The 27,898-nt window shown below is 35.6% G+C and overlaps 1 protein-coding gene across 1 annotated transcript; it reads right to left on the bottom strand.

The window, feature by feature from the left end:
• On the bottom strand, positions 1 to 27,303 carry LOC108275794 (cadherin-like protein 26). Its single transcript, XM_017486785.3, has 17 exons — positions 27,181 to 27,303; positions 18,682 to 18,795; positions 16,736 to 16,885; positions 15,882 to 16,026; positions 14,598 to 14,770; positions 13,083 to 13,214; positions 12,708 to 12,890; positions 11,001 to 11,311; positions 10,484 to 10,626; positions 8,286 to 8,510; positions 5,863 to 6,084; positions 5,309 to 5,430; positions 3,821 to 3,928; positions 3,293 to 3,355; positions 2,004 to 2,051; positions 1,517 to 1,603; positions 1 to 963 (listed from the first exon to the last, which is right to left on the bottom strand). Exons 1-17 carry the CDS (start codon positions 27,247 to 27,249, stop codon positions 760 to 762), a joined length of 2,499 nt encoding a protein of 832 aa, XP_017342274.1. The 5' UTR covers positions 27,250 to 27,303; the 3' UTR covers positions 1 to 759.
• Positions 27,304 to 27,898: the final 595 nt, after the last annotated feature.

Raw genomic sequence — 27,898 nt, 5'->3', positions numbered from 1 at the left:
CATTTTTTCATTCATTCATTCTTCAGTAAATGCTTTATCCTTATCAGGGTCTCAGTGGATCCACAGCCTATACCAGAAGCACCAGGAGCAAGGCAGGCACACACACTGGGTGGGACGTCAATTCGTACATACATTCCCACACTCATTCAAATCTAGGAACAATGCTGAGTAGCCAGTCCACCTACATGTATGTTTTGAGGAGATGGAAAGAAACTGGACAGCCTGGAGGAAATCCTCATGGACATGGGGAAAACATATGAAACTCCACACAGATAATCCATATCTCTATCACTAGACTACAGCCCATCTTTGTGGTTTATGTTGGTAACCATTCCAGCGTTCCCAACTTCGTGGAATTCAAGTATGCTTAGATGAATTCGCCGTGATGAAAACTCATTTTACACACTCTCAATTATACGAATTTTGTGAGGTAAATTATCTTATTGAAGGTCCTTTTTGCTTGAGCTTTAATCATTCTACCGATGCAGAGAACCATGTATCCCACATCAGTTTTAATTTCTCTCTTAAAAATGGTTTTCTTACAGCCCCGTTTCTCCATGTAACCTCAACTACCAGAACATCATCGGATTGCACATCCATCCATCCATCCATCCATCCATGAGGTAGGCATGCTAAATCAGGATAATTTGCATCACATGACAAGTGTCATGTAAGCATACAACGTCAACCCTAATCTTCTCTCAGTGAGTGAGGGAAAAACATTCACTGGTTGCTACTTTCAGCTTCAGTTCACTCAAACTATGACATTAGATCAGGCCTGCACACAGCTGCCAATTTGTTGAATTGGAAATCTAAATGTGTAAGGATGTCTGGATGGAAATCTAGCTCAGCAACGGAGATGGTATCGAGGTTTTGGCCTGTCTCGGGTTCGCCTTCGTCTGCATAGAAGTGCGGCTCATAATCGCCAAGCTCCTCTTGTGGAGACTGGAGCTGGAGGAGGCGCTATAGAGGAGAAGAAGAAAAATATCAAAACGTGATTATTATAATATATTTTCTGATACAAAAAAAAATTAATAATAATTTAAAGGTGTGACAAAGCATTCCTCGCTCCATCCGAAATGCTAGAGAAAATAGAATAGAGTCAAACCTCCTAATACTTTTCTTTGTCGTAAGTATTTTTATTCAGTGTTATGCTCAGTGGCTGGGTGTATCACCCATAATCCAGTGTGAACCTGGGTTAGTTTGAACATTTACAGTACAATGCTGTTAATGAAAATCAGTTGATTGTATCACAAAAGGTAAAGTTTCCCACATTCTATGTAACAGAGCAGGATGTGTTTGTCGTTACGTTGTCCTCTGTACTGATGCAGACAAGAATGCTATTTCATATTCTCACCTCTTTACCAAACTAAAATGGCTATTAAATACATTTACATAGGTTTAACTTTCCTTGACTTCTTTCATATGAAACCTGATCTACTCTTATGAGACTGGTGTGTCAAATCACGTAAAATGAAACGAGACGAAAAGAAAAGTAAAACTAGTGTAGCATTACCTTCTCAAGCTGAATCAACAATATTTGTCTCATATGAAGGTCATCTGAGTGGTAAATAGAATGGTTTCTGCTCATGGAGCCCGAGCCCTGGATGGGGAAAAGATATCAGCTACGTTCAAGTCTTACTGTCAGAATAATACGGAAAAAAAATAAATAAATAAATAAAAATAAAAACATAGACCAAGCTCTGAAGTATAAACTTCACAACATAAGTGAAATTGTCGCGCTGTTAAGAGAGTTTATTATGAATTTCCTCAAACCAAAAAGATTTTACCGACCTCTACTGACACAATGAGTTTTGCATACACATACAACAATCAACCGATTCCAAGTGATTTTTTATTTCATAAGAATGAGCAATAACATTAGCATTTACAATTTACATACAATGCCATATAAGATGTATGAAATATATACAGTATATACACCATATGTAGCCTAAATAGCCAAGTCTTGTTAGCATGTTAGAAGCCTAATAACATCTTACCATCATATCATAATTGCTGCCCTGCCGGTAAGAACGTCTTGTCGAACTCTGTAACGTGCACACGGGAAAAACAACGTGTCAGATAAACCGTGACCATGCTACGACTAATCTCGCTATGCTCTCATTTCTTCTTCTACTTAAAATCCTGTCTAGTCTTGTACTGCTTGTTTATGTCTTGTATCGTACTTGGTGTCGCCTATACTGCGTATAGTATAAATATCTATGATCATGTCTTTTGATATTTGTCTTAAGGTCAAGTTAGCTTAATGCTACACGGTTCCTAAGGCCTAGGTCCATTTAGATTCTCCAAACAGATTATACACCTCGTTTGAATTGTTGTTTATTTTATCATCTTGTATCTTGCGCTAATTCCTTAATTATTTATTAATAACCTCTAGGGTTTATGCGCTTTAGTTTCAGGTTTAAACTCTTACAGTGATTTTTTCCTCATTGTTACATCGTTATTGTCCTATTATGTGTCACTACTTTCCAGGGTTTATGCAAAGTGCTTGTAGTACTTCAATAATTGTTTTTTTTTTTTTTACTAGAAAATATTAGAAAACCCGTTCAACTATGGAACCATTTAACGGACATGGTGTAGTTTTTTAGGTTAAGATTTATTGCACACTTACGATCATGTTCTCATGAGATACTATCAGGATTTTATTGCACGCAAACCAGACACTAAAGGAACTAAAGACATTAAAGGAACTGCAGATATTATCGTGTGTGCACCAGATATTATCACATGTGAACCAGTTGGTTTACAGTTTAACAGAATATAGTGCCTAATAGTTCTATCTATCCTGGTTGAATGAATAGAGTCTAGTTTATAGAAGTATACTTTCAGCTAGGTTTTAAGTATAAAGACATCACATTTATTGTTGCCAGTCATCATGAATACATTATCACTGAAAGACATTTAAGAAAGACATGTTTTAAAACAGGTCTAAGGGTCGCATAAAAAACTATAGACACATAGATGACATTCAACCACTATTGCGAAGTTCAGGTCAGCTCCATGGTTACAGCTCATACACAGTAAGTGTCAATTCTAACTAACTAACTAACTAACTACATCCGCTAAGTGTGAATTTCACATGGAATTAAACATAAAATGATGTATTATGGAATTAAACATAAAAATAGACATAAACTTACTCCCTCTGAAAAAAATAGAAACCCTGCCTTGAGCACAAATACCACTATCATAAATCTAGCAATTCAAGTTACAGACATTCTGTAAATGGAAAATGGACAGTCATCGTTTTTTAAAAAGTTATATTTACCCGTCGGAGAGATCTCCTAATCATTTGTTGTTCAGCGGATGATGCAAAACTTTGATGGAAACCCTGCAGGAGGGACGTGAAGAAAAAATAGTGAGCTGATGTACATCACATAGATGGCCAGGATTGATTAGTTCTTGGAGACTGACGCCTGCGTGACTTTATGTTCACGGACCATAAATTTCAGCGTAACGATACTCCTGAGCCATATTTCTAAAGAATCTCGAGGCTAAAAATGCTCCTAACTATCTATGTAAAGGTGTATTACTCCTGTTATCGATCTATTAGGAGTAATTCACAAAGCATTTTGTGCTAAAAGCAGCTCCTAAACTTGTGGAAAAAAGGTATTGTGTCAATTTTTTAAGACTTTTTAAGACTAAATTTGTTGTCTAATATCACTAACAATAGAAGTTGTATAATTATAAAGTTTAAAAAAAAAAAAAATGCAAACAAAGTAGGCATCGTTACGATACTGAAAAAAAAAAAAAATTACTATGTTGTACTTGATTTGTTCGTAGTGATATCACATACGTTGTTAAGTAATGGCTCCTGTGTGGAAATTCCATTTGGAGCTCCTAGAGGACTGAATGCCTTCACAGTGGTCTCGCTCATGTCCGTTTGGGTGATTTTAGCTGGTATCTTTATGAAAAAAGATCAATGTTATCAACACTTGTAGCAGAGTTACTATAGTACAGGTACACAATACATCATTTCCGTTACCGACAATCAGCGCATTTACATGGACAACAATATTACACTGTTAACCCGATTAAGACAATACGCTGATTAAGAAACTAGCATGTAAACAGAGATTATTGAGGACCTTAATCCGATTAAAGTCATACTCGAAGTAAACACAAATGGAATTAAGACGTGTGGAGAATTCCTGTTTTAGTCGCGTTATCGACGTGCGTTACAGACACGTACACACCTTAATCACACTGTTAACGTCGTGTGGGAGTTTTCACCGTATTGTGCGACAGAACACGTACACACACGGCAGCGCTCGACCGTTTTACGGCGGACAAGAGAGCACGGCTGCGTCCCAAACCACGTACTTACCTACTAAATGGAACTTGCATACGAAATAAATGTATCTCGGCTAATATACAGTAGGTAAGTATGTGGTTTGGGACGCAGCCCACCGCTTCAAGCAGTCGTCCATTAGCACGTACAGCACGACTAATAATAAACCGCACTGGAAGCGTTCGTAAAAATTTAAAATAAAAACACCCAAAACTGTATACGGTACCATATCGAAGACAAACTGTATGTCGATACGTGAAATTCTGGAGGGAACGTCGGACGGCGTGGCGCGGGGATGTAATGTCGTGTGCCGTTAATCTAATTATGTTCTATAACACGTAAAACAGGAACATGAGAGATGTATTCTAAAAGCGACTCATGTAAACACCTTAATCATGTTATTATCTTACTCAGAGTAAGGTCAATAATTAGATTACTGCTGTCCGTGTAAACGTAGTCAGTGTTATAAACAAAATAAAATTATACCACACAGACACAACTTATTACGGAGTCAGGACCTCCATTTTTACAAAGTGTCTTTTTTTTCAATCTCTCTAACTTTTACATTTTTAAGCACAAAAGGCACAGGGATATTTAATATTGACATTTGATTAAGAATGCTATAGTATTGTTTTACCTGTTTGTTTGATTCTGGTTGCCATTTATTCTGAATGTGTGCATTTGTTTGTATGTATTGTGATTAATTGTGTAGTTCATTTAAAAAAAAAAAAAGAGGCATTTTCATATTATGGAATTTATAATGTAAATATATTATGTGATAATGTATTCCTAATGTATACACTGCAAAACCAGTCAAATACACTTAAATATAACAAAAAATTTAACTCGAACTTGTTATATTTAAGTGTATTTGGCTTAAAGAAATTGATTAATCAGCTTAAAAATGTTGAGGTAAATGTTTCCTCAAATTTTTGGAGTTAAATGAACGTATCCGATTTTACGGTGTAGTAATTATAATGTATTTCCAGTAACCTTGCAGTCTGTGCCAGGTGTCTCAATGTTGGAGTTAATAAGATACCAGTCAGGAGCATCATCAGTTGGGATCATAGCTTTTTTTTCTTTACAGGAGATCAGAAGAGCCATCAGAATGAATACTGTGCAAAACAAACAAACAAACAAACAAACAAACAAAAAACGTTTTCAGTTGTTTTGTCTGTGGGACAAATCCAAATATATAGCTTTAAGATGTAGAAGCATCTTTATATATTATTAATGATTAAAATGATTCATTATGAATATATTTAAAAAGTCTATCTTAATACTTCAAATAAATGAAAATTAGGCGAGAGGAGTATTGTTAAATCAGAATGTTACTTGTTTTCCATCCCTTATTAAGCACTGATCCAAAATGATACTTCATAATTATCGAATTCATTGTTTAATACAGAGTCCGTTTTTATTGTGTAGCTGAAACTGAACATCTATTTGGATAGCTTTGTTTGATCAGCCAAAGTGTTTATTTCGGTAATTCTTCTGTGAAAGCTACACCTGTGCATAATATGAGTATTCCCGAATCTCAGTTTTACCTAGCAGTAACAACAAAGCGAAGATTATGACACCGATGGCGCTAACGCTCGTCTGTGCACTCATGGATCTGCTAACATGGCAGTTCAATGAGATGCTGCAGTCACACACAGTGACGGACAGGTTTTGGACCAAACCAAAGTTCTGGCTGTCTGATATTTTGACCTGGACCTCATAATGGCCCGAATAGACCGTCGTCTCTCGGATCAGGTTCACAGTTGTTCCTGCAGAGAGATCAAGATTAAATATTCATTATGTCACATTAATCCGGCATCCTGATTTTTGTGTACAATATCGGCGAATTAATTAACAAATTGTTATTCCTAATATATAACTAAATAGGTAGAATTGAACTGTTCAATTATGTTTAATAAATATACAAGCAAGGGTAAAATAGCAGGAAAATTAGATAAGCAACATTTTTAAAAATAAGCATGAATAATCAATTAAAACTTATACGTTTTCATCTAGACTTTCTGTTATGAAGTATATTGTCCTTGGGCAAGACACTGAGCCCCAAGCTCTGCTACCGTAACCCTAACCCTAAAAAAAAAGTGCTATATAAGTGCAGACCATTTACCATTATCATATTAGCCGTTATATTTATAGAGTTATTTGCAGATATTATGCATCCACAGAGGTTTGAATAATTTTGGCTGTTATATAGATGTATTTACTTTTTTCCATTTGCTTATTAGAAGCAGGGTGAAATGTAGAGTACTCTCTATTTCCTCTGAAAATTCACAAGGTTCCTATTCAGGCAGCATTTGTTTTCTCAGGGTGATTCTTGTAATAAGATGTTGGCATGTTCCGTCTGTGATAAAACTCAAGACTAGCAGGTTTCTTTCCCTAAAGAACCTCAACGATTTCATCACGCAGGGCGATATACAGTATTTATACAACACTGCATGCAACAGATGTCATATGAAAACCAGTGAGGGCATGGTTAACTGGTGTTTGGGAAAAAGCTAGAGGGGGAATGACTAACCTGGCACTTCTTACCACTATTATTCAACATATATTGATGGTATGTGATCTCACTCTTTCTGGAGCTCACTGAGGAGTGAGCTCTGTGTGTGTGTGTGTGTGGGAGGGGGGTGTTGCCATGAATTGAAGAAAAGCAGTAAGTTCAGAGAAAGCTGGACGTTTGCCGAGTTGGGTGTTTGTCTTGGACGATGATTTGCTTTACCTCGCTGATTAGTGTTCCAAAGGCATGAGTCCAAATAAAATGATCTCATGCATTCTTACCCTGGTGCTGTGGTTTTCACTGAGTGGTTTGCAATAGACTTGATGGCGGTAGCTCCATTAGAGCCAATTTAAACAAGACAACGGTGTTTTGAATTGATTTTAGGTTTGTTTTCCTTCTAAATGCCCCCAGTGAGACTTATAACAGGTTTTCGTGTTTTCTTTTATGCTGATTGCACACTTTCAGCCCTAATTTTTCTCCGCAGAATAAATTGTGATATATCTGGGACAAATGGGATCAAACTATTGTGCACCCCTATTGTGTAGTGTAAACAGTTCAGCAATGGGGTTTTTCTCTTCCTATTTTCAAGCATGTTTGAAATTCTAGGCATTGAATCTTGCACTGTAAATGCCTCTACAACAAACAGTAAGGAAAGAGATAAGCAGGCCATAACCAAATGGTTGTTAGGACACAAATAAAAACAAGCATAACATGATATTCTGCAGAACAGACAATCCTCACGGCCTGCATCCCTACGGACCAGCCTTCCTTAACATTTTCCACTTATTTCCCTTTTTCCTGATTCCTTGATTTTTTATTAGAAGGAGGTGCTAATTTGAAATTAACTTAGCTAAGTTAGATAATTTGTCTAGCTAGTAATATCCATCCATCCATCCATCCATCTTCTATACCGCTTATCCTTTTCAGGGTCACGGGGAACCTGGAGCCTATCCTAGGGAGCATCGGACACAAGGCGGGGTACACCCTGGACAGGGTGCCAATCCATTGCAGGGCACAATCACATACACACTCACACACCCATTCATACGCTATGGACAATTTGGACATGCCAATCTTTGGACTGGGGGAGGAGGGGAGAGCATGCAAACTCCGCACACACAGGGCGATGGCGGACAGACAGCCACCATGCGCTCCTAGCTAGTAATAACCTTTAACCTTTAACCTATTTGTTATCTCTTGTGTTAATGGGGAACAACAAGCTGTAAAGCTTGATTCCTCACACCTAATCTGCTCAAGGATATGGACCGACTCTTACTAGCCAAAGCTAATTAAAAGTGATACTATCTAAGTCCATAAAATAGAAGCATCTGATCAGTTGGATCATGAGAATGCTTACAGATTCGCAGCCATGAAACCATTCTAGCCATAACCAGCCATTCTAGATGTATAGTCTTATCACAATTTTAGGTGACAGTGACGATAGAGTAAAAGCTGTACCATGATTTGGCTCAATCCTCCATTTCCCCTTGACATCTCCCAGGAGCTCGTAGTGAAATGGTGCACTGTATGGAGGAAGATCCAGATCTAAAGCAGTGATGTTAGTCATGGTTTCCTTGTCTGATAAACACACATTCACTCTGTCCACCTCCAACAGTGGTACGTTATCATTCTGATCTCCTAGATGGATGATCACCATCCCTGTACCTGTCAGTGGAGGTTCAGCTGTAGGTCAAATGAGAAGAAAAAAGCAAATCGGTGATTATGAACCTGAACCAGGATTTACTTTTTAGCATGTAGAAGCCATAACAGATGTCAAGATAGATCATCAAACTATAGTCTAGTCTTTGTATAGTTATAGAACTTGTTATGTGCATATGAGTATTTAAGCTGTATACACTATGTGGGAAAATGTTTCCATTTAATTTACACTGCACTGTGTTTTAGCAATCTACTGCATGAGAAATAGCTTATGAACCAAACTAAAAGTAAAACCAGACATTTTAACTGGTTTAATAAAGATTCTGCTTTTGCTATAAGCACTAGCAGCGAACATCGCTACTGTATGTTGTCCAAAGGCCTTGTGTGTTTATACACATTGTACAATTCAAGATATTTCCTAGGAACCAAGTCCATTTTTTGGACTTCTTTTTGGTATTTATGGAAGTATAATAGTGCCAAATGTCCTCAAGACAAAATTGCATGTTGAATTACATAAATTGAATAAAAACAATAACAATACTTAAATTTTTCTGCGCAGCAATTTGACACACACACACACACACACACAAAAATACAGCAATAACAGTGCTCGAATTAGTTTCTTCTGCAATTCATTTGGTTTGAATCTTTTGATTGAAAACAAAATTCCAGCATTCAAAATTCAACGCACACGTATTCACCTTCCTAAAATACGGTTCCGAAATATTCAGTTGTTTAAATACCATCGTCATTATTCGTCAGGGAATATTTCAACACATATTTTTCAACCTCAAAAATTCAGGTCTTAAAATTCAAGTCTTCATATCCGGGTCTCACGGGAAGAGCAATGGATTACCGATACTACTGTAGCACGTTACTCTGGGCCGCCCCCTAGTGGTGGGATTGTGCTGACAAGCCACAAGAGAAGAAGAACCTAGCGGAAGTTGGCTTGACATTGGACGTTCGGTATTCGCAGATACGCGCAAATTAAGGGACCGTCTCTAAAGTTACATACGACATCGGTATACATGTTTCTAACTTCAATAGCATTTGAATGGGAATGACTTACAGTCACAAAACCAACTGTACAGTGTTCATTTAGGTGTCATGTTAGGTATCGCAATTATTGCGATATGTTTTCGTTCAATTTATGTAATTCTACATGCCATTTTGCCTTGAGGACATTTGGCACTATTATACTTCCATAGATATTGGAAGAACATGTCTAATCACTGTTCTTTGTCGACACTCTTCTTGTTGTATCACCATGCAACATCTTATGTAAGCCGGTTTTTTCCCGGTTGAACATTTTACACAAGTAGAACATACTTTTTTTTCTTTTTTTTGCAGCAGCAGTATATTGAAATTCAGATTTATTTAGAATTTTGAGATAAGTCAAAGTTTTCAGATAATAGGTCCGAATTTGGGGATTTTTTTTGTGAACTTATTGAGATAATAAGTAAATATTTTAGGATAAGTCCAAATTTTGAGATCATTCGAGAGAGATAAGTCAAAACTGTGTGATAAAATCTGAATTTTAAGATAATAAGTCAGAATTTGGAGATGTTAAGTTAAAATCATGAGATAATAAAATATTTTTACACACCACTGCTGCAAGAAATAAAGGCAACACAATGTCATGCTCCCTCCCCCCCCCTCTCTTTTGAGCTTATAATTCAACAATGGTATGGAATGAACTTCCATAACATGGTTGAATTATAATGCCAATGAGGTGAGAAGGTAAAGGTTTCTTTTAGATTGCTGATTAAAATGGAAATCTGAGAAAACCAAACCATAATTGGAGGACACTTTCATTCCAAACAATTATAGTTGAACTCTGTAGTTGAAAGTTTAGAGCATTGCTCAAAGGCACAACAATAGCAGCTTGGATGTGCTGAGATTTGAACTCACGACCTCAAAACCAGTGAGCCCCAACGTGTTAGTACTTACAGTATATCAAAAATGAAAGTCAATGGATTTCGCTTACTGTTTCTTACCATTGTCCGCAACATACACAGTGACCTTGTAGGTACTGTCTTTCACAAATGGTGATTCTCTGTCCATAACCTTGGCCACAGAAATCTGGCCAGTCTTTGGATCTATAGTTACCCAGTTCTCTTTATCTTCTCCTTTAATAAAGCTAGAAGAGATAGAGATATCAAGATGGTATCAATATCCAGTCGCAGTTCTTGGTAATGAATCACTTTGAACATTTGGATTCTAGTGTACTGTGCATTTTTAACTCAGTCATTTATACCGGATATTTATACCTGTGGGCAGAATCCAGCCTGGCAACCATTTTTAACGAACCCTTGATGTTAAAAAACAAATTTTTACAAATATTCACTGTTTTCTAGCTCGATTGCATAGCTTGATTGCCAAGTTGTAGCAAGAGGTGTTGTTTTTTTGTCACACACCCAGAAATTACACACATTTTTCCGTTTCTACAATCACAATGATCGTATGGTTTAACATTTATCTTGATGAGAACTTTAGAAAGGTACTTCCACTTACTGAAATGAGCTTCCAAATGATTTATCTGAGTCCCTGGCTGTAAGGGTGTCCAATAAGGTTCCTACTTTTGTGTTCTCCATGATCATTATTTCTTTAACAGGGTGTACAAATTCCGGTGGGTCGTTGATGTCCTCGACAGCGATGGTGACCGGATAAAGTTTAGTTGCATCTGTGCTCGACCCTTCAGCAAGAGTCTCGACCTCCCATAGACCCTGCGAAGTAGGGTTTTTCACCTTACAGAAGAAGTAGGGCACCTCGTTTTTCACACTGATTGACACGTTTCTTGACGTTTGCTCCTCATAATCCATTCCCTAGTTAGTAAAGCAAGGATAAAGTTTGCGACAGGTGTGAACAAATTAAATAAATTAGACATCTGTTTATTGTCCATTATGTAACTGAATAATTATTTATAGATAATTAACTTTGGCAGTCAGAGAGTATGCATGTTTTAGGCTATAACTGTCAAATTAAATTGTATAGATGTGTGGTGTCTCTGTAAACCATTTGGTTGTTGCTGTGACTAAATTCTGGACAACAGTCAGAAGCAAAAAAAATCTGGTTTTGACCGTAATTGTGTTTTTCTGCCAGTAATATGCTTTGACATTTCCACTTAACAAAATTTCCCTTTTCAATTGTGGGGGGTAACCAGATTTTAAAACACTATAAATTACAGAGGTTTGCATAAATATTCACTCCCCTTGAACTTTTACACAGTTTGTAGTGTCACAATCTGGACCTGAAATTGCCTTAATTGGGATTATGTCATAAGCCACCATATTGTTCAATATAGTTGACCTGTGTGCAAGTCATGTGATCTAAATTAAAATGCACCTGTTCTTGGAAGGCCCCAGAGTTTGTTAGAAAAAAAAAATAAATAAATAAAAAAACATGACTAAATAAACAGCATCATGAAGACAAATGAGCTGTGAAAACAAGTCTGAGACAAGGTTCTGGAAATTTTTTAAATCAGGGTTGAGTTGTAAAATAAAAATCCAGAACATCGCTTGGACCAAATGGAAAGAATTTGGCATAAAGTAACTCTGCTTAGAGGGTAATGTCCCCCAAATGTCAGTTACCGGATAAAGAGGGGATTAGTCAGATAAGGGACTAAGGGACGAAGGATAACTCTTAAACATTATGCTACCACTGTTTCCTTTCACTGTGGGGGTTCTCAGGGTGATAGAGTTTTGTGCCAAAGCCATTAATTTTTTTTTTTTCTTTTCTGTTGCCAAACTCTAAATGGGATTTCAAATGGATCACCTCCCTTTCGTAAAGCCGAGCTTTGTGGAGTATTGGGGTTATGGTTGTCCAGTGATCTGCTTCTCCTACCTGAGCTTTAGATCTTTCAAACTCCTTCACAGTTGCTCTTGGTCTCTAGGTTGGTTCTTTGAGTACATTTAGTGGACGTCCTACCTTTAGCCAAAGGCCACTTCAGTATTATGGGGGATTTTGTGTAGTGTCATGACACATAATCTCAGTTAAATCTATTTCAGTTACAGGTTGTAATATTGTAAAAATATAGAAAAGCTCAGAACTTCATATAGTAGAAATTGTACAAATTTGACCATGTGAAGTGATTTCCCAGACCGCCACGCATACAAGTAATGAGTTTCACTGTGTATGTGGTCTCTGAAAACATCATAGACAAAACGGACGACAAGATAACAGTTTTCCTTGTCGAAAATAAATAAATAAATAAATAAATACCTTTACAACAGTCAGGACTCCTTCATTAGTTTTGGGGTCGGTTTGGATTTTAAAATTGTTCTCCGGATCTCCATGAAGAGTGAATTTAGCTTTCCAGGCTGGTGAACCTCGACTGTCTTTGTCCGTTACCTGAAATCGCAGAATGTCCACACCGCTCTCTCTTTCCTTTATCTTTCCAGGACCCTGAAAAAAACCTTATCATATAAATGTCTGAAATATCAACATTGAGCTTTTAGTTGATTAGCTTAAATAATGTATTATATTTTCATCTGTTTATTTGGTAGATGATTGTATTTGACCTTCAAAGCAATCAGGTATGAGAAGATTAGTAAGATAAGTAAGTTTGCTTAATGGTATAAACAGTTTAGTACTCACTGTGTGACCAGTGATTTCAGGGAGGTGATTGTTATGGTCGATGATGTTCAGGACCACTGTGCTCGTACTGGAAAGCTGTACTTTGTCCCCATTATCTTTGGCTTCGATCAAGAGGGTATATTTCTGTGCTTTCTGGAAATAATAATTAATCATTAACCCATTATTACATAAAAATTTTTTTTGTTATTTTAACATATTACAAGCACCTTTTTATTTATTTATTTATTTATTTATTTATTTATTTATTTATTTATTTTATTTTATTTTTCAACTTTTAATAAATATGCTCTAAAGCTGGGGTGTCAAACTTAATGTCCTCAGGGAAAATTCAGCCCTGATAAACTTCTTATACTGCCCATCAAATTCATGTTCTGAATTAAAATAATTTTGTGGACTGTAATTGAACTGAAGCCTTTGAAAAAAAAAACAAAAATTCAGTCTTCGCTACTCCACTAGGGAGCACAAACTCAGCACCATAAACTGACAAAATGTTCACTGGCAACCTAAAAAAATATATTGTATAGTTGTCTTTTCCAAAATAACTCATTTAGCCATTTTAAAAAATGCGGATTGAATACGTATGCAATCACAACTTTTACATATAGTCTATGAACTACATTGGTTTATTTATTATTATTGGTCTTAATGTTATTGGTGTAAGTGTAATGTGGCCCATTATCTAAAATGAGTTTGAACCCCCTAATCTAGAGCATTAAAACAAGTGTGTATAGTTTATTAAGCAACATGCATTCATTTCAATTAAAGAAACTGAGGAAATTATGCCGAAAGGAAATTATGGCATATTTTCCACTGTTAGTGTTCCACTGCAACCCAATCTGTTCTCAGCTGGCAAAATCAAGCACTTTTCATAATGCTGGAATTAATCTCTAGTTGATATTCTTACTAGAGTGCATAGAGCCTGTTCTAGCTAAACTGGACTAGACTAAAGGGCCATCTTTAAATGTGGATGTAAGGGGTGGTCATCCACGGCCCCCTTGCCCTGGCTATCCATTAAATACAATTATAGCAAGAGAATGTGCGTATGCGTGTGCGTGTGTGTGTGTGTGTTTGTGTGTGTGTGTGTGTGAATGCTTCAGTATTATAGGCTACTTTGTGTAGATTCAGGAGAGTCCCAATTAAGTCGAATTCACTTCCAACTTGTAACACTACAAAATGTGGAAATGTTCAGGGGGAGTGAATACTTATGCAAGCCACCGTACATGTTTCAGTGTACCTGTGCTCTCTGTGAGGCTTCAGCTGATTGTAAATTTGTCAAGTTTTGTTGATGACTATTCCTTTTTTTTTTCTCCTGATATATACTGTTCCTTTTTTTTGCCTGATCCTGATTATATACCCCTGATGAAGTGTTCATTTTTCAAACTTGTGTTGTCCAGTTCTTAAAGGTTCTCAAATAGGTTACCTGGAGAACCGTTAACAAAACCATGTTGGTGGGAAAAAGATGTTAGCATAGAGGAAGAAAACATTATATACAATAGAGCACTGAGATGTATTTACCTCATAGTCCAAGCAGCCTTTGAAATAAATATTTCCTGTGTTTTCGTTCTGAGTCATATAAAATTCAAGATTGTCTGTTTTTGGGGTGGATGAGACAAGTCTGAATTCGAAGGTGCCATTGGGGGTGAGTGCATCGTCATCATCTGATGCAAAGACTGTCATAACCAATTTACCTGTTGAGATATTTTGTTTTAATACAATATTGTATGGTCTCAGCATTGAAAATTAGTAACAGTTCTCACAGAATATATATATATATATATATATATATATATATATATATATATATATATATATATATATATATATATATATATATATATAGTGGTTAAAACTAGGCATAGAGGCAGGGTTAGCTTTTGAACATTTTCTTATGTCTTCATAGGTATGAAATAGGTAACACTTTCAGTAAACTATAATCTGATTAACTGTATGACTATTTCTGAATGGTGAGTAATAATAATAATTTATAAATAACTAATAAATGCTTTTTTATTGTAATAACATTAATTATTGAAATAACATTTATTTCAATGTTTCATTGGTTACAGTTGTATTATATTGTGTTATATTTCCCATTTTGTGAATTCATCAAAATCATTCTATCCTCGTTTCTCTGATGACAGCCACATGGAGGATAGTGAGAAACCTTTTAGAAATGTTCTATAAGGTCATATAACAAATTCAGAAAACAGCTGGAACCTCTGCCATACTGACATACCCAGCCTATCTGCAATGGACATTTTCATATATATATATATATATATATATATATATATATATATATATATATATATATATATATATATATATATAAATCATTGTAAACTTGGTCTGAGATCAGACATTTGATACATATGAGTTTCTTACTTCTAAATATCCAAAACAATTTTCTCTATCTTTACTCTGGAGAGGACATTCGAAAACACTACACCACTATATCACTGAGAACAATGTTTCAAAATCACCAGCGTCATGATAATAGAAGGTTTATTAAGGAGCTGTGAAAAAAATGAGTGACTCTGTAAAAAAAAAAAAAAAAAACAGAGAAAAAACACAGACAAAAAATGAGTGACTCTGTAAAAAAAAAAAAAAAAACAGAGAAAAAACACAGACAAAAAATGAGTGACTCTGTAAAAAAAATAAAAAACAGAGAAAAAACAGAGGAAAAAAAAAATTAAGAAGATTTGGCATAAAAAAAAGAGGCCCAGTTCATTGTATTTGTAAATTAGTAGCTAAAATGTTATGCAGTACATTATCGTAGTGTGTATAGTGATACACCACCTTGAGGCACAGATTCGTTGAGTGTTGTTTCATAGTTAAGAGGTTTAAAAACAGGGGCATGATCATTAATGTCCTGGACCTTGACCTCAACACCTAGCCTCGTGTCCACTTTGTCATTAGAGGCATTCTTTGCTTCAAACTTGAGCTGCAATAGGGACAAAGATTTCATGTTGCATTAACATTTACACTGTTGGATGAATGAATAAAGAACAAATTAGCCAGTCCGTACAGGATTTCACACAGAGCTTTATTTTATTTGTGATTTTCGTGGACAAAAACGCTTTAATTGTGATCTAATTTGCGTTTTGTTTTTTTTTTTGGCGGAAAACTACTGGAACTGGTGAAATTGCAATTGCGCAAGATTGTTTTGCACGGTTCTATCTATAAATTGTTCTATCACGGTGAAGTTTGCTGGTAATTGAGACCTTTTATCTGTACTCATGTTTGACACAAGTGAATCAAAGAAGTGTGAAGTTGTGATGACGTCACATGACGGTCCAAATCTGTGGTAATTTAGAAATATTGCAAGCTCCTCCGAATATTGCAACGTTTGCTTGATATTCCATTCATTCCTGCGGTCGCAAAATCGCAAAATTCCTGGACGGACTGATTAACAACTAACAAATTACTGACCTTAAGCATTGCCGATAAATTACTTCTGCGTTAAACATACTGCTCAAATGAATGAATTAATTCAATGAGGATGAATTATGAATCATGTAAGATACTTCATGAATATAATGCAGCGTTTATTAAAAGGTGTATATGGTTATCAGTAACACAGCTGATTTGTGTATAACTGTAATTATTTTGAGTATAACTGTCATATTTAAAGGTCATAAGGTCATACATACCCTGAGAACTGGAAAGGTCTCATGGTCGACTTTTTTATGCACAAGAATTTCACCGGTTTTTTTGTTGATACTCAGCACACCTTTGGGTTGTAAATCAACACCATTGCCACTGAGCACGAAATTTACTAAATATTTCTTGTCCACATGAATCTGAAACAAAAACACATAAAAAAAATGGGCTTACATACAATAGTAAGAAAAAGAAAGAAAGAAATTTATGCAATGCTTTAATGAGTGCACAAGCTCCCGAGTGGCACAACAAAGCGTCTGTCCTATCATCGGGAGATCACAATTTTGAATGCCACAACTGGCTTCACCTGTCTTGGAGGAAACACGTTAACCTTCACCCTTCCTAGTTGGAAGCTGATGTATTGGAATTGGAAAAATGATCAAATCTGTCTATTATGGGGCTTAGATTATGTGGAGCTGCACTGCTGTCAGAGCTACTGTATATTTCTGATACTATATATATATATATATATATATATATATATATATATATATATATATATATATATATATATATATAAGCTGCCAACACTGTAGTAGTGCTGCATTTAAATACTAAAACTGATGATACTTTAATATCTACACAAATAATTGTATTGTTCTGTTTGAAAAACACTGAAATAGTGGGGGAAAAGGTTAAATAACTAAATATCTTTTTTTTTTCCACTTTAAAGATTACAAAATGTTCACATCAGGTCAAATGCTTCTAGTCAGTTTATAATAATAATAATAATAATAATAATAATAATAATAATAATAATAATAATAATAATACAAGGGCATGATTCTGACATGACATATCTCAATATTGCCGTTCTATCATCATATCACACGGTCAAACAAATAAATGTTTTTAATAAATAAGTGTCATTTTGGTGCATGTAGTGCATATAGTTTCTGATATTTAATAGGAGGAATATTGAAATTCAAATAATGAGAGAATAACTGAGCTTCAAGACTCAAACCTTGCTATAACGTAACAACATAATCTTGATGCTTAAAAACAATAAATCTTAACTGTGTTTCTAGTTTCAAATCTCACAGTACCCTGCTTGATTTTAGGAGGGACATCATCACTCATTAAACACTTTTTACATCACACCAGTGTCAGATAGTGTCAGCACAGCAGTGTGAGGTTTAAATGTAAGGATCAGAAATGTTTCTGTTCATGTACCTAAAATTGACCGCTTTAACAATATGTATTATGCTGAAGAGTGCTGCAAACAAGACACACGTTGAGTTACAGTATACGTTCTTGGGCAAAAAAAGGCCAAGCCGATATTAATTTGCACAATTAGGGGGTATAATTACTTACAGATTTCAGCTGGTTCCTTGCCTTACCTTGCCTTGGAGAACTGCTTTTTCTTAGCGTGTTCAGTACTTTTTTCCCCATGTCATTCCACTTTATTACACATAACTTCATTTATGGGATTTAATGTTGTGAATTCTTTATATTTCCAGATTTCTTGAGTTAATACTGATGTCTGGTGAAAAATTCATGTGCATAACCTCACAGGAAATATATTTAATGAAAAAAATGATGACACGTTCAATACGTATTTCCCCCACTGTATACTGTCCTCAAGGCTTTACCCATAAGGCTTAAACATTTAAAGAAATCAAAGTGAAAAGCTATCCCACACTAATTTACTTTATCTATTTGTTTAATTCTTGCTCATTTTCTGACCACTGATTTGTTGTTAAGACCATTTATAGCTTAATATTTTGCCATTTTGTTCTTGGCCCATTTTTTTTAATTTTACATTTTTGCCCAGGAGTGTATGCTCATTCCACACTGTGTGTTTTCAGCGTGCATTGAATGTAATGAACAGCGAATAACCTCAGTTGTGTAACTGTATGAAATTCCAGTTTGCCTGCTCACAGAGTTTCCACATGAACAGGTTAATCTGAAAGAAAGAGGATACTGTGATACTCACTTTGCCGAGTGCATATGGAAACGGGCCAGGACTTTCTTCCTCTAGAGTGAAGGAGTCGATGATCCATGTTCTCTTCTGCCTGGTTTTGCTGTGCGCTGACACTGCAACTACACACTAAGAGAAATAAAGAAAACCTCTGGGTTGTTGTAATTTCACGATTTTCAGTGTATTTTATATATATTTAATATACCAACATGACATATATTTATGAGAAATTTTAAAAACGAATGGGACTAAATAAAAAAACATAGTGTTTAAATAAATTAATTCAACTCACATAACAATATATGAAACACTACTGTATACATTTTTTAAATCAGATAATTCATAATTTAATTGTAAGTGCTTTTTTTGGTATACATAATCAATTCACCAACTTAAATATCTATCGGTAAACTGTAATATACTGAATAAATTTAAGGCCTCCAAAGTTTCAAAAATGGCCAAGGTGAGGACAACTGAAATTACACTTTTGAAGTTCAGTAGGCTATTAAAACTGGTTATGGTTTAATATCAGTGTCAGCTGCACTACACTGCCAGTAAAACACTCCGATTTAAAATATTTTGATTAAACTTCATGCAGTAAGCTTTTAAATAATCTAAGATTTAAAAAAAAATGTAAGTAAGCAATATATGAGTGATATGAGGAGTGTTTATATATATATATATATATATATATATATATATATATATATATATATATATATATATATATATATATATATATATATATATATATATATATATATATATATATATATATATATATATATATATATATATATAATAAAAGATAAAAGGCAGAGATTTTAATCCCTCAAATTAACATATTACAGTAATCTAATTATATTAGATTAACAAAGTGCAGGTGTTTGTGTGTGTAATATTGGATCATTTTCCTTAGTTTTTGTCTCATTTGTTTAATTGGGTTCTGTTTATCTACTTTTAGCACTTGTGTAAAGATCTAATGATTTTATAGGTCATATTTATGCAGATTATAGGTCATATAAATGCAGATATTTATTCGTTGTCCTGTTGGAAGGTCCGATGACGCCCAAGCTTCAGCTTCCTCACAGACAGCATGACGTTTTCTCCTAGGATTTCCTGACACTTCAATGAATCCATCTCGCCTTCCACACGCTGCAGGTTTCCAGTGCCAGAGGATACAAAGCAGCCGCAGAGCATCAGCGAGCCTCCACCATGCTCGACTGTGGACAGAGTGTTCTTTCTTCATCTTGATCCATCGTGCTGAAAAGTTCCAGTTTTGTTCCATTGCTCCACAGAACAGAATCCCAAACCTTCTGTGGTTTTATTTATATGATTTTGAGCGACTTTTCTTGTGCTTTTGGGTCAGTGGTGGTGAACGTCTTGGAGTTCTGGCCTGGAAACCTTCTGCGTTTAGTACGCGCCTTACTGTGCTCACTGAAACCTCAGTGCCAGTTGCCAGCCACTCTTGCTGCAGGTCTTTTGCAGTCACACGAGGGTTTTTCACAACCTGCCTACTCAGAAAACTGCTTGCAGCCGTCGATAGCTTCCTTTTTCTGCCCCGTCCAGGTAGTCTAACCATTGTTCCCTTAACTTTGAACTTGCAAATTATGCTTCCAATGGTGTCTCTAGGAACATTCAGGTCCTTTGCTATCTTTTTGTATCCTGTTCCTTGTTTGTGAAGGGCAGTGATCTCTTCCCTTAATCTTTTGGACCATTCCTTTGACTTAGCCATATTTCTAACATGCATTCATACATGACACTAAATAAAAATCCTAGCCAGTTCAGGTATTTCATGAATTTTCTGCCCCTAGCTAGTTCAGGTATTTCATGTGTTCCACCTCAAGCACATGTGGTGCAACTAATGAAGCCGTGCAACTAATGTGCTGTTGTGAGGGATTCTATTCAGGGGGTTGAATAATTTGGAGACTGGAGAAGTCCTTGTAAGTTGCATTTTCAGTTGAATTTTGGGAGACCACTTGAAGACTCCGAACTATTTCAATTTCTTTTGTTTGATTTGTTCATTGCAAACAGCTGACATAAACCTGATTTGAAATTTGGAGTGAATAATTTTTATTGCAGTTGTGTATGAACACATATGTATATAGTTCAGAAGGCTCTCCTTCCATGCTTTTTCAAATGCTAAACATACTGTAATTCTCAAGGGTTCACAAATTTTCAAGCACTACTGTAGACAAACTTGTTTTTCACTATTATTTACAGTTCTCACTGTCTATAATGTCATTGTTATTCTGAAACGATTAACAAGGGAGAAATGTGACAAAGTGTTAATTGAGTCATTCAAAATAAATAAATATATAAAATAAAAAAGTCATTGGACGGAAATTCCTGTTGCATCAGGTAGCATGGACTCAGTGCTTTAGTGTTTATCTTGCGTAAACCCTCCTTTGTTTGTTCTGACAGGAGCATGTTTCTTACCTCTGGCTGTTTACATTCTCACCAGCTACATCAGCACATATTCATGACTGCCAATAATATGTTGATCCCAATCCAACTTTTTTTTTCTCTCTCAATACGAGGTGTTGTATAAAAACCTGCGTGGCACTTTATATGAAGCGTTTATACATAAATCATAGCTGTACTTATGAATTCTCAGTATCTTTATAGAAACATTTGTATGTTCCTATATATTGCACATAAAATAATGTGTAATATATATTATTTTACACATATTATTCATGCCTGAAAAAAAAAAAAAAACATGAAAATGCTTCAGTGTCCTACTTCATAAATATTAATGTAATTTAAAAAAAAATTGCTTGTAAATAATCACAACCCATGAGAAAATTACACGCATGAATTTACACTTTTTTTTTTACTTTCACTTTCACATTTAACATACATTTTTCACATGTAGGGCAAGTGGTTTTATTATTCATGTGATTTAGAAGATGATTAATATGCATGATGTTTACTTGAATTCTCCTTGATATTTTACGTTTAATACAGTATCTCACAAAAGTGAGTGCACCCCTCACATTGTTGTAAATATTTGATTAAATCTTTTCATGTGACAACACTGAAGAAATGACACTGTGCTACAATGTAAAGTAGTGAGTGTACAAAATGTCCACATTGGGCCCAATTAGCCATTTTCCCTCCCCGGTGTCATGTGACTTGTTAGTGTTCCAAGGTCTCAGGTGTGAACGGGGAGCAGGTGTGTTAAATTTGGTGTCATCGCATGAGGGTGAAGGTGATGGACTGGCCAAGCATGTCTCCAGACCTAAACCCTATTGAGCATCTGTGGGGCATCCTCAAACGGAAGGTGGAGGAGCACAAGGTCTCTAACATCCACCAGCTCCGTGATGTGGTCATGGAGGAGTGGAAGAGGACTCCAGTGGAACCTGTGAAGCTCTGGTGAACTCCATGCCCAAGAGGGTTAAGGCAGTGCTGGAAAATAATGGTGGCCACACAAAACATTGACACTTTGGGCCCAATTTGGACATTTTCACTTAGGGGTGTACTTACTTTTGCTGCTAGCGGTTTAGACATTAATGTCTGTGTGTTGAGTTATTTTGAGGGGACGGCAAATTTACACTGTTACACAAGCTGTACACTCACTACTTTACATTGTAGCACTGTGTCATTTCTTCAGTGTCGTCACATTAAAAGATATCATCAAATATTTACCAAAATGTGAGGGGTGTACTCACTTTTCTGAGATACTGTATATGGAGACGTGAGCATGTTTCTATAGTAGTGTTACATTTAATATTTGTTAAATTATTCATCCATATTAACCCAAGAGACAATAACAACTGAGGGGAAAAAAATGCCCCAAGGATGAAAGTTTGTCTCAGTCATTTTTCCATATGCTGCCATGTAATTCTAGATGCGATCTAAAACATTTCTCAAACAAGATTTCATGTACCGTCTTCATTTAATTAATAAACTGTCGCTATTACTGAACACAGTACCAGTTCTACACCGCAGTTCTTCATGGAACATTTTATGAGCTCTAATGAGTCCTTCAAAGCCTTGCACAAGTTGAAACATAAACGTGTTTTATGGGTTTTCACTTTGTAATTTAGTTTAGTACCTATTATGAATTACGATGGCACTTCATGTTCCGATCGGCCTCGGTTATATTCGTTATATGTAAATTGATTGAAGAAGCGTTTAGACGAGAAAGTCGGTGTTCATGAAAAGCCTATCATTTCGGACAAAAACCGTTCATATCCTACTCATTCTCCAGAGTGTGTGCAAATTTCATGCAAAAGATGAGTAAGGTAAGGTACACGCCAGTTGATTAACTTTAAATTATATAATTAGTATGATTCATTGCACTTTTATATCTGGAATATACTGTTGCTTATTTTTTATGATGTTTACATCAGTTATTAGACGCCCTTACCCGGAGAGACGTATAGAGACGCTTTGGAGTCTCGATCAGAAACGTCCTCATGCAAGTTCCTCTTGTTTGATGTTTAAAGACCATGATTATTTTTTTTTCCTTTGGAAGATGAAAGCTGGCTTATAAATGATATCCGTTTGGCCCTGCATCTTCTTGTTAAGCTGTGCAACACTTCCAGAACATCGGCCGAGACGCGATACAAGTTAATCATAGCAGTATCGCTGTGTTATGTTTGGTGTGCATGATCACTTGGGTACAGTGTAGATCTTCTTTACCCCTCAATTTTCAGACCGTTTCCTTGTCATATCGCTTACCTCACGTCTAATTCACCTTTTCTGTCATTTGTCTATAGATTTGAACGTTTTCCTATGCTGTTACATGGTAAAATAATATGCTGTTAATGAAGTTTTGTCGCTATTACCGAACGCAAACTAGCGGTGCCGTGCACGCTATGTTTCCAAAACCTTTTTAAATCTGGCAGGAATTTTAGTTCGTTTAGTTTACGCAAAATTTTTTACGCAAATATTGATCAGTGAGGCCCAATGTGTGTGTTTTATAAATCATGATTAATCATTAATAAATGGAAAATTATGCTTAGCCAAAATTGTGTTTGTCAATAATAAACTTTATAACATAGTTTAAAAAACCATACATATGTGTTATTAAATGACATGGAAATATTTTTATTTACTTTTTAATGAAGCTTATGTTCTTTCTACAAAAAAAAAAAAAAAAAATCATGTTTTGTAAGGACCCAGTTTAACAAACACAGCGTTCAGTCTGCCTAAAGATGTTTAAAACTTCACAGGATACGTGGGATTTCCTCAGACAGCAAACATCATGCTTTGGACAGTTATGTGCCATAGTGAAACAAACATACACCTAATCAATTCAGTCTGTAATCAGATATTGGCTGTCAAAATGTCCACAACGCTTCAGTGGCATTATATCATCAAAACAGAGAAAAGTACATCCTCTATACAGAATGAATCCGCTTTTATTTCTCCAGCCGAAACGTTAGCATGAACGAGTTCAGTCGAGTGAAGAGGTGACTATAACAGTTTTATTTCAGTTACACGTCCGTATTTTTAGATCTATTATATAGACTCCTGTATTATATTCCACATTCGATTTGGCCAGGTTTTTATGCGTGATCTCTGCTGACAGCTAAGAGTGTTAGGTGATGGATGTGCTCATTTCCATTCACTTGCGAAATGTTTAGATTGATTCATACAAAAATAGTTTCGTGTTTCGCAGTAAGATTAAACGAGATCACATTATCTCACGCTTATATCATCTTGTTTTCTTTTCTGTCATACAGTTTTTTTTTTGTCCTTGCCTGAAAAAGCGTGAACAAACACGAAACATAAAGTGCATAACGCTAAATACATTGTATAAAATACCGTGCACGTTGTGCATGCCAAAAATAAAATGAAAAATAAATCTATGGTGATATGATGAAGTTTTCCATAAGGAGAGACTTCCGTGTCAGTCCATTGTAACAACAAAGGTAAATTGTAGCAAAGTGCTAAAACTGGAGACTCATTCCATGAGTATTAAATAAACCTCTCCTCACAGAAAATTTTACAATTACAGAACGGTTACACGTGCTTATCTGAAATCTATTCGTGTGTAGAATCTTTGTGTGGACTATTACTATGGAAACAATAATGTATTAGAATGAGCATATTAATTCAAACCTGTGAACAGAGTTGCTGTTATAGAAAAATAATCAGTCTATAATAAGTTCTGACCAATCAGATTAATGTATTAAACAGTGCTGTCTAGCACAGTATTGAATGTTGTTTGTGTGTCTTCAGCCATAGACAAAAACAATAAAGTGTTGGTTTTGACATAGATAAAAGAAACGTTACTCAAATCAAGTGAATGAGTTAATTTAGTGAAGTGATCTAATTTAAATACCACTGAGCGGCTGTGGCTCAGGTGGTAGCGCGGGCTATCCACTAATCGTATTCGATTCCCGGCCCACGTGACTCCTCATGGCGAAGTGTCCTTGGGTAAGACACCGAACCCCAAGTTGCTCCCGATGGCAAGCTAGCGCCTTGCATTGCAGCTCTGCTACCGTTGGTGTGTGAGCGTGTGAATAAGAAACAGTGTAGAACCGCTAAGGTTAAAAAAGCGCTATATAAGTGCAGACCATTTACCATTTTAATGTTTTCATAAGAGACATTATTGCATAAGGCCCTTGCCTGAACTGACTTTTACATTTCTCACTAGATGCAGTATAGACACACATCCATCATGACTGAATACATAATCGTTCATATTCATTCCCGCTTTTCTTTTTTTTGTAAGAAAATATACTAGCCAGTCATAACCTGACTAGCTTTAGCGTGCTGTATGAAAAAGGTCCCGGTGTTGGGCGATAGTAAAATGATTAGTTATGCACATTTACTCACGATAATACATTAGACTAATGCATTATTGGGGATTTTAGGTCTGCTTCCTGGCAACGTTTCCATGTATTCAGTCAAAACCATTCAGTTTTCAGAAGAAGCAGAGGAAATAATTTTTAAAGGTCAATATTTTGTCGAAGGGAGTGGTGGTGCTTTTATACAGCCAGTCAGAGTTTTTGAACATGTTGAGTGTTTATTTCCCCCCAATACTGTCAATTAAATAAGGAAAGAAGTTAAACTAGTGTTCCACCAAATCCCTAATCCCTCGTTGTATTTAAGAACGATGCTAGCTGCTAACTGTAATCAACTGTAGATTCGCTTTAGTTGATTTTAGTGTTAGTATCGACTATAATATAAATACTGTATATTTATGCTACAAATGCCTGATTAGAGTGATCCAAATTGCCCAATAAAATAAAAACATTTCTCAGTTCACTGATACAGATTTCATACATATGTATATATACCTTTTCTAATTCTACCACGAAGAGTGTTTAATTTCTTGAAGTTTAACCAAAGACTTTTGGTTCAAAAACTTTTGTATGATAGTTTACGTTTTCACTCCTGACAAACACCTGATGACATGAATGGGTGAGATTTCGTTTATTCTTTTTCGACAGGTGCCACAGCATGAAAATCCCCCCCTTTTTTTATTTATTTATTTCTTTTTTTTAGTTCTTATTCTATTTTAAAGGCTGTAATATTTTATTATCATAAAAGTTTTATACTGAATGGGTGGATATAATAAGTCTAGTCAATTCTTCTTCTTCTAAGAAATGCTATTTTGATGGGTGGGACATTTAACCATATGGCGCAAAACAATTAATTAACAAAGTTGAATTAACTAATGGTAATTTACCATTCATAGTGTCTGATATCATTATTAGTTTTACTAGGGGAAAACAGAAAATTAGGAAAAACAAAATAAATGGTAATAAAAAAAGACCACTGCATTAACTACAATGTAATGAATTAGCTACAGTACACTGAATTAAGCTACAATATACTAAATTAAGCTACGATGTACTGATTTAAGCTACAATGTAATGAATTAAGCTACAGTACACTGAATTAACTTAAAATATACTAAATTAAGCTACAATGTACTGATTTAAGCTACAATGCAATGAATTAAGCTATAAAGTACTGAATTGTCCACCATGATAATAATGAAAATGACACAATACCACTTTATATAAAGTGCTCAGTGATTACTTCAGTTCATTACCTAATGATTTCATAAAAAAAAAAAAAAATGGTACAAATTTGAATGAACGAAGGTGAGGTCCTTTGATGTACCTCTAAGAAATGGTACAAACAACAACCCCACCCCTAACCCTAGTGTGAAACTGTGTTAAAGATGATTATTATTAAGGTTTATTAAGTATTTATAAAGTATATTTTATGATGATTATTATTATTAAGTAAAGGTGCTTTAAAGTACTTCAGTGCGGTTTGCCCGAGGCAATATAATGAACCATGTATGTTGCAACATGTTTTTAAATTACCAGAGAATTATACTTAATAATAATTAGGCATGGGATTTATAAACCTGCATAGACAACAGTGTTATGGTTTAAAAAAGAAAGTTATAAGCACATTTACACTGATTCATGAATAAAAGCTGCCCTGTACAATCGTGATCAAATCCAACCTGAATCTGGTCTAAAATATGATGAGATTATATGCAGTAAACAGAAGACATGCAACGTGAACACTCACCAGTGTGAGGATAAGCATGAAAGTCCAAGTCTTCATGTTCGTAGCAGTGAATAAACAGCTGTGATCCATCGAATTGTAAAAACCTTCACCTTCCTCATACACCAGTCTACTGTTACAGCAAGGGGGAGGAGTGTGTATATATACAGTACATGTGTGCTGGGTGTGTATGTGTGTTTGAGTTTAAAAGAAGCCGAAGCTGATCAGGCTCAGGTGATGTGCTGTTATCAAAACCTGTGACATTCTGGATTGTAACATTTCTGGGTAAGTTTTGGTAATGTGGGAACATTTTCTACACCTAGCACACATTCTAAAATCTTTAGTTAAACCTTGAAAAAATGCCCATTTCCACCATCAGGGCAATAATTAAAAAGTTCCAGTCAACTGTAAATGTTATGAATCACCCTGGAATTGGACGTGTGTCTATATCATCTCAACACACTGTGAAGAGGACGGTTCGAGTGGACAAAAAAATCTCCAAGGATCACAGCTGGAGAATTGCAGAAGTTAGTTGCGTCTTGGGGTCAAAACTACCCAAGTCTCCAAAACTACAATCCGAAGTCAGCTACATCACCACAGGTTATTTGGAAGGGTTTCAAGAAAAAAGCCTCTACTCTCATCCAAAAACAAACTCGAGCATCTTCAGTTTGCCGACACTACTGGAACTTCAAATGGGATCGGGTTCTATGTTCAGATGAAACCAAAATAGAGCTTTTTGGCA

Source organism: Ictalurus punctatus, chromosome 15 (assembly GCF_001660625.3).
Source record: "Ictalurus punctatus breed USDA103 chromosome 15, Coco_2.0, whole genome shotgun sequence".
NCBI classification, from domain to species: domain Eukaryota; kingdom Metazoa; phylum Chordata; class Actinopteri; order Siluriformes; family Ictaluridae; genus Ictalurus; species Ictalurus punctatus.
This window is presented reverse-complemented; position numbering and strand designations above follow the sequence as displayed.

Bases quoted from the DNA above. Each gene is read 5' to 3' on its own strand.
- LOC108275794 (XM_017486785.3), bottom strand. From the start codon at position 27,249: ATGGATCACAGCTGTTTATTCACTGCTACGAACATGAAGACTTGGACT. The intron at 13,215-14,597 runs GTAAATACATCT...TATTATTTCCAG, and splicing joins AAGGCTGCTTGGACTATGAG to AAAGCACAGAAATATACCCT. The intron at 12,891-13,082 runs GTGAGTACTAAA...GGTTTTTTTCAG, and splicing joins CTGAAATCACTGGTCACACA to GGTCCTGGAAAGATAAAGGA.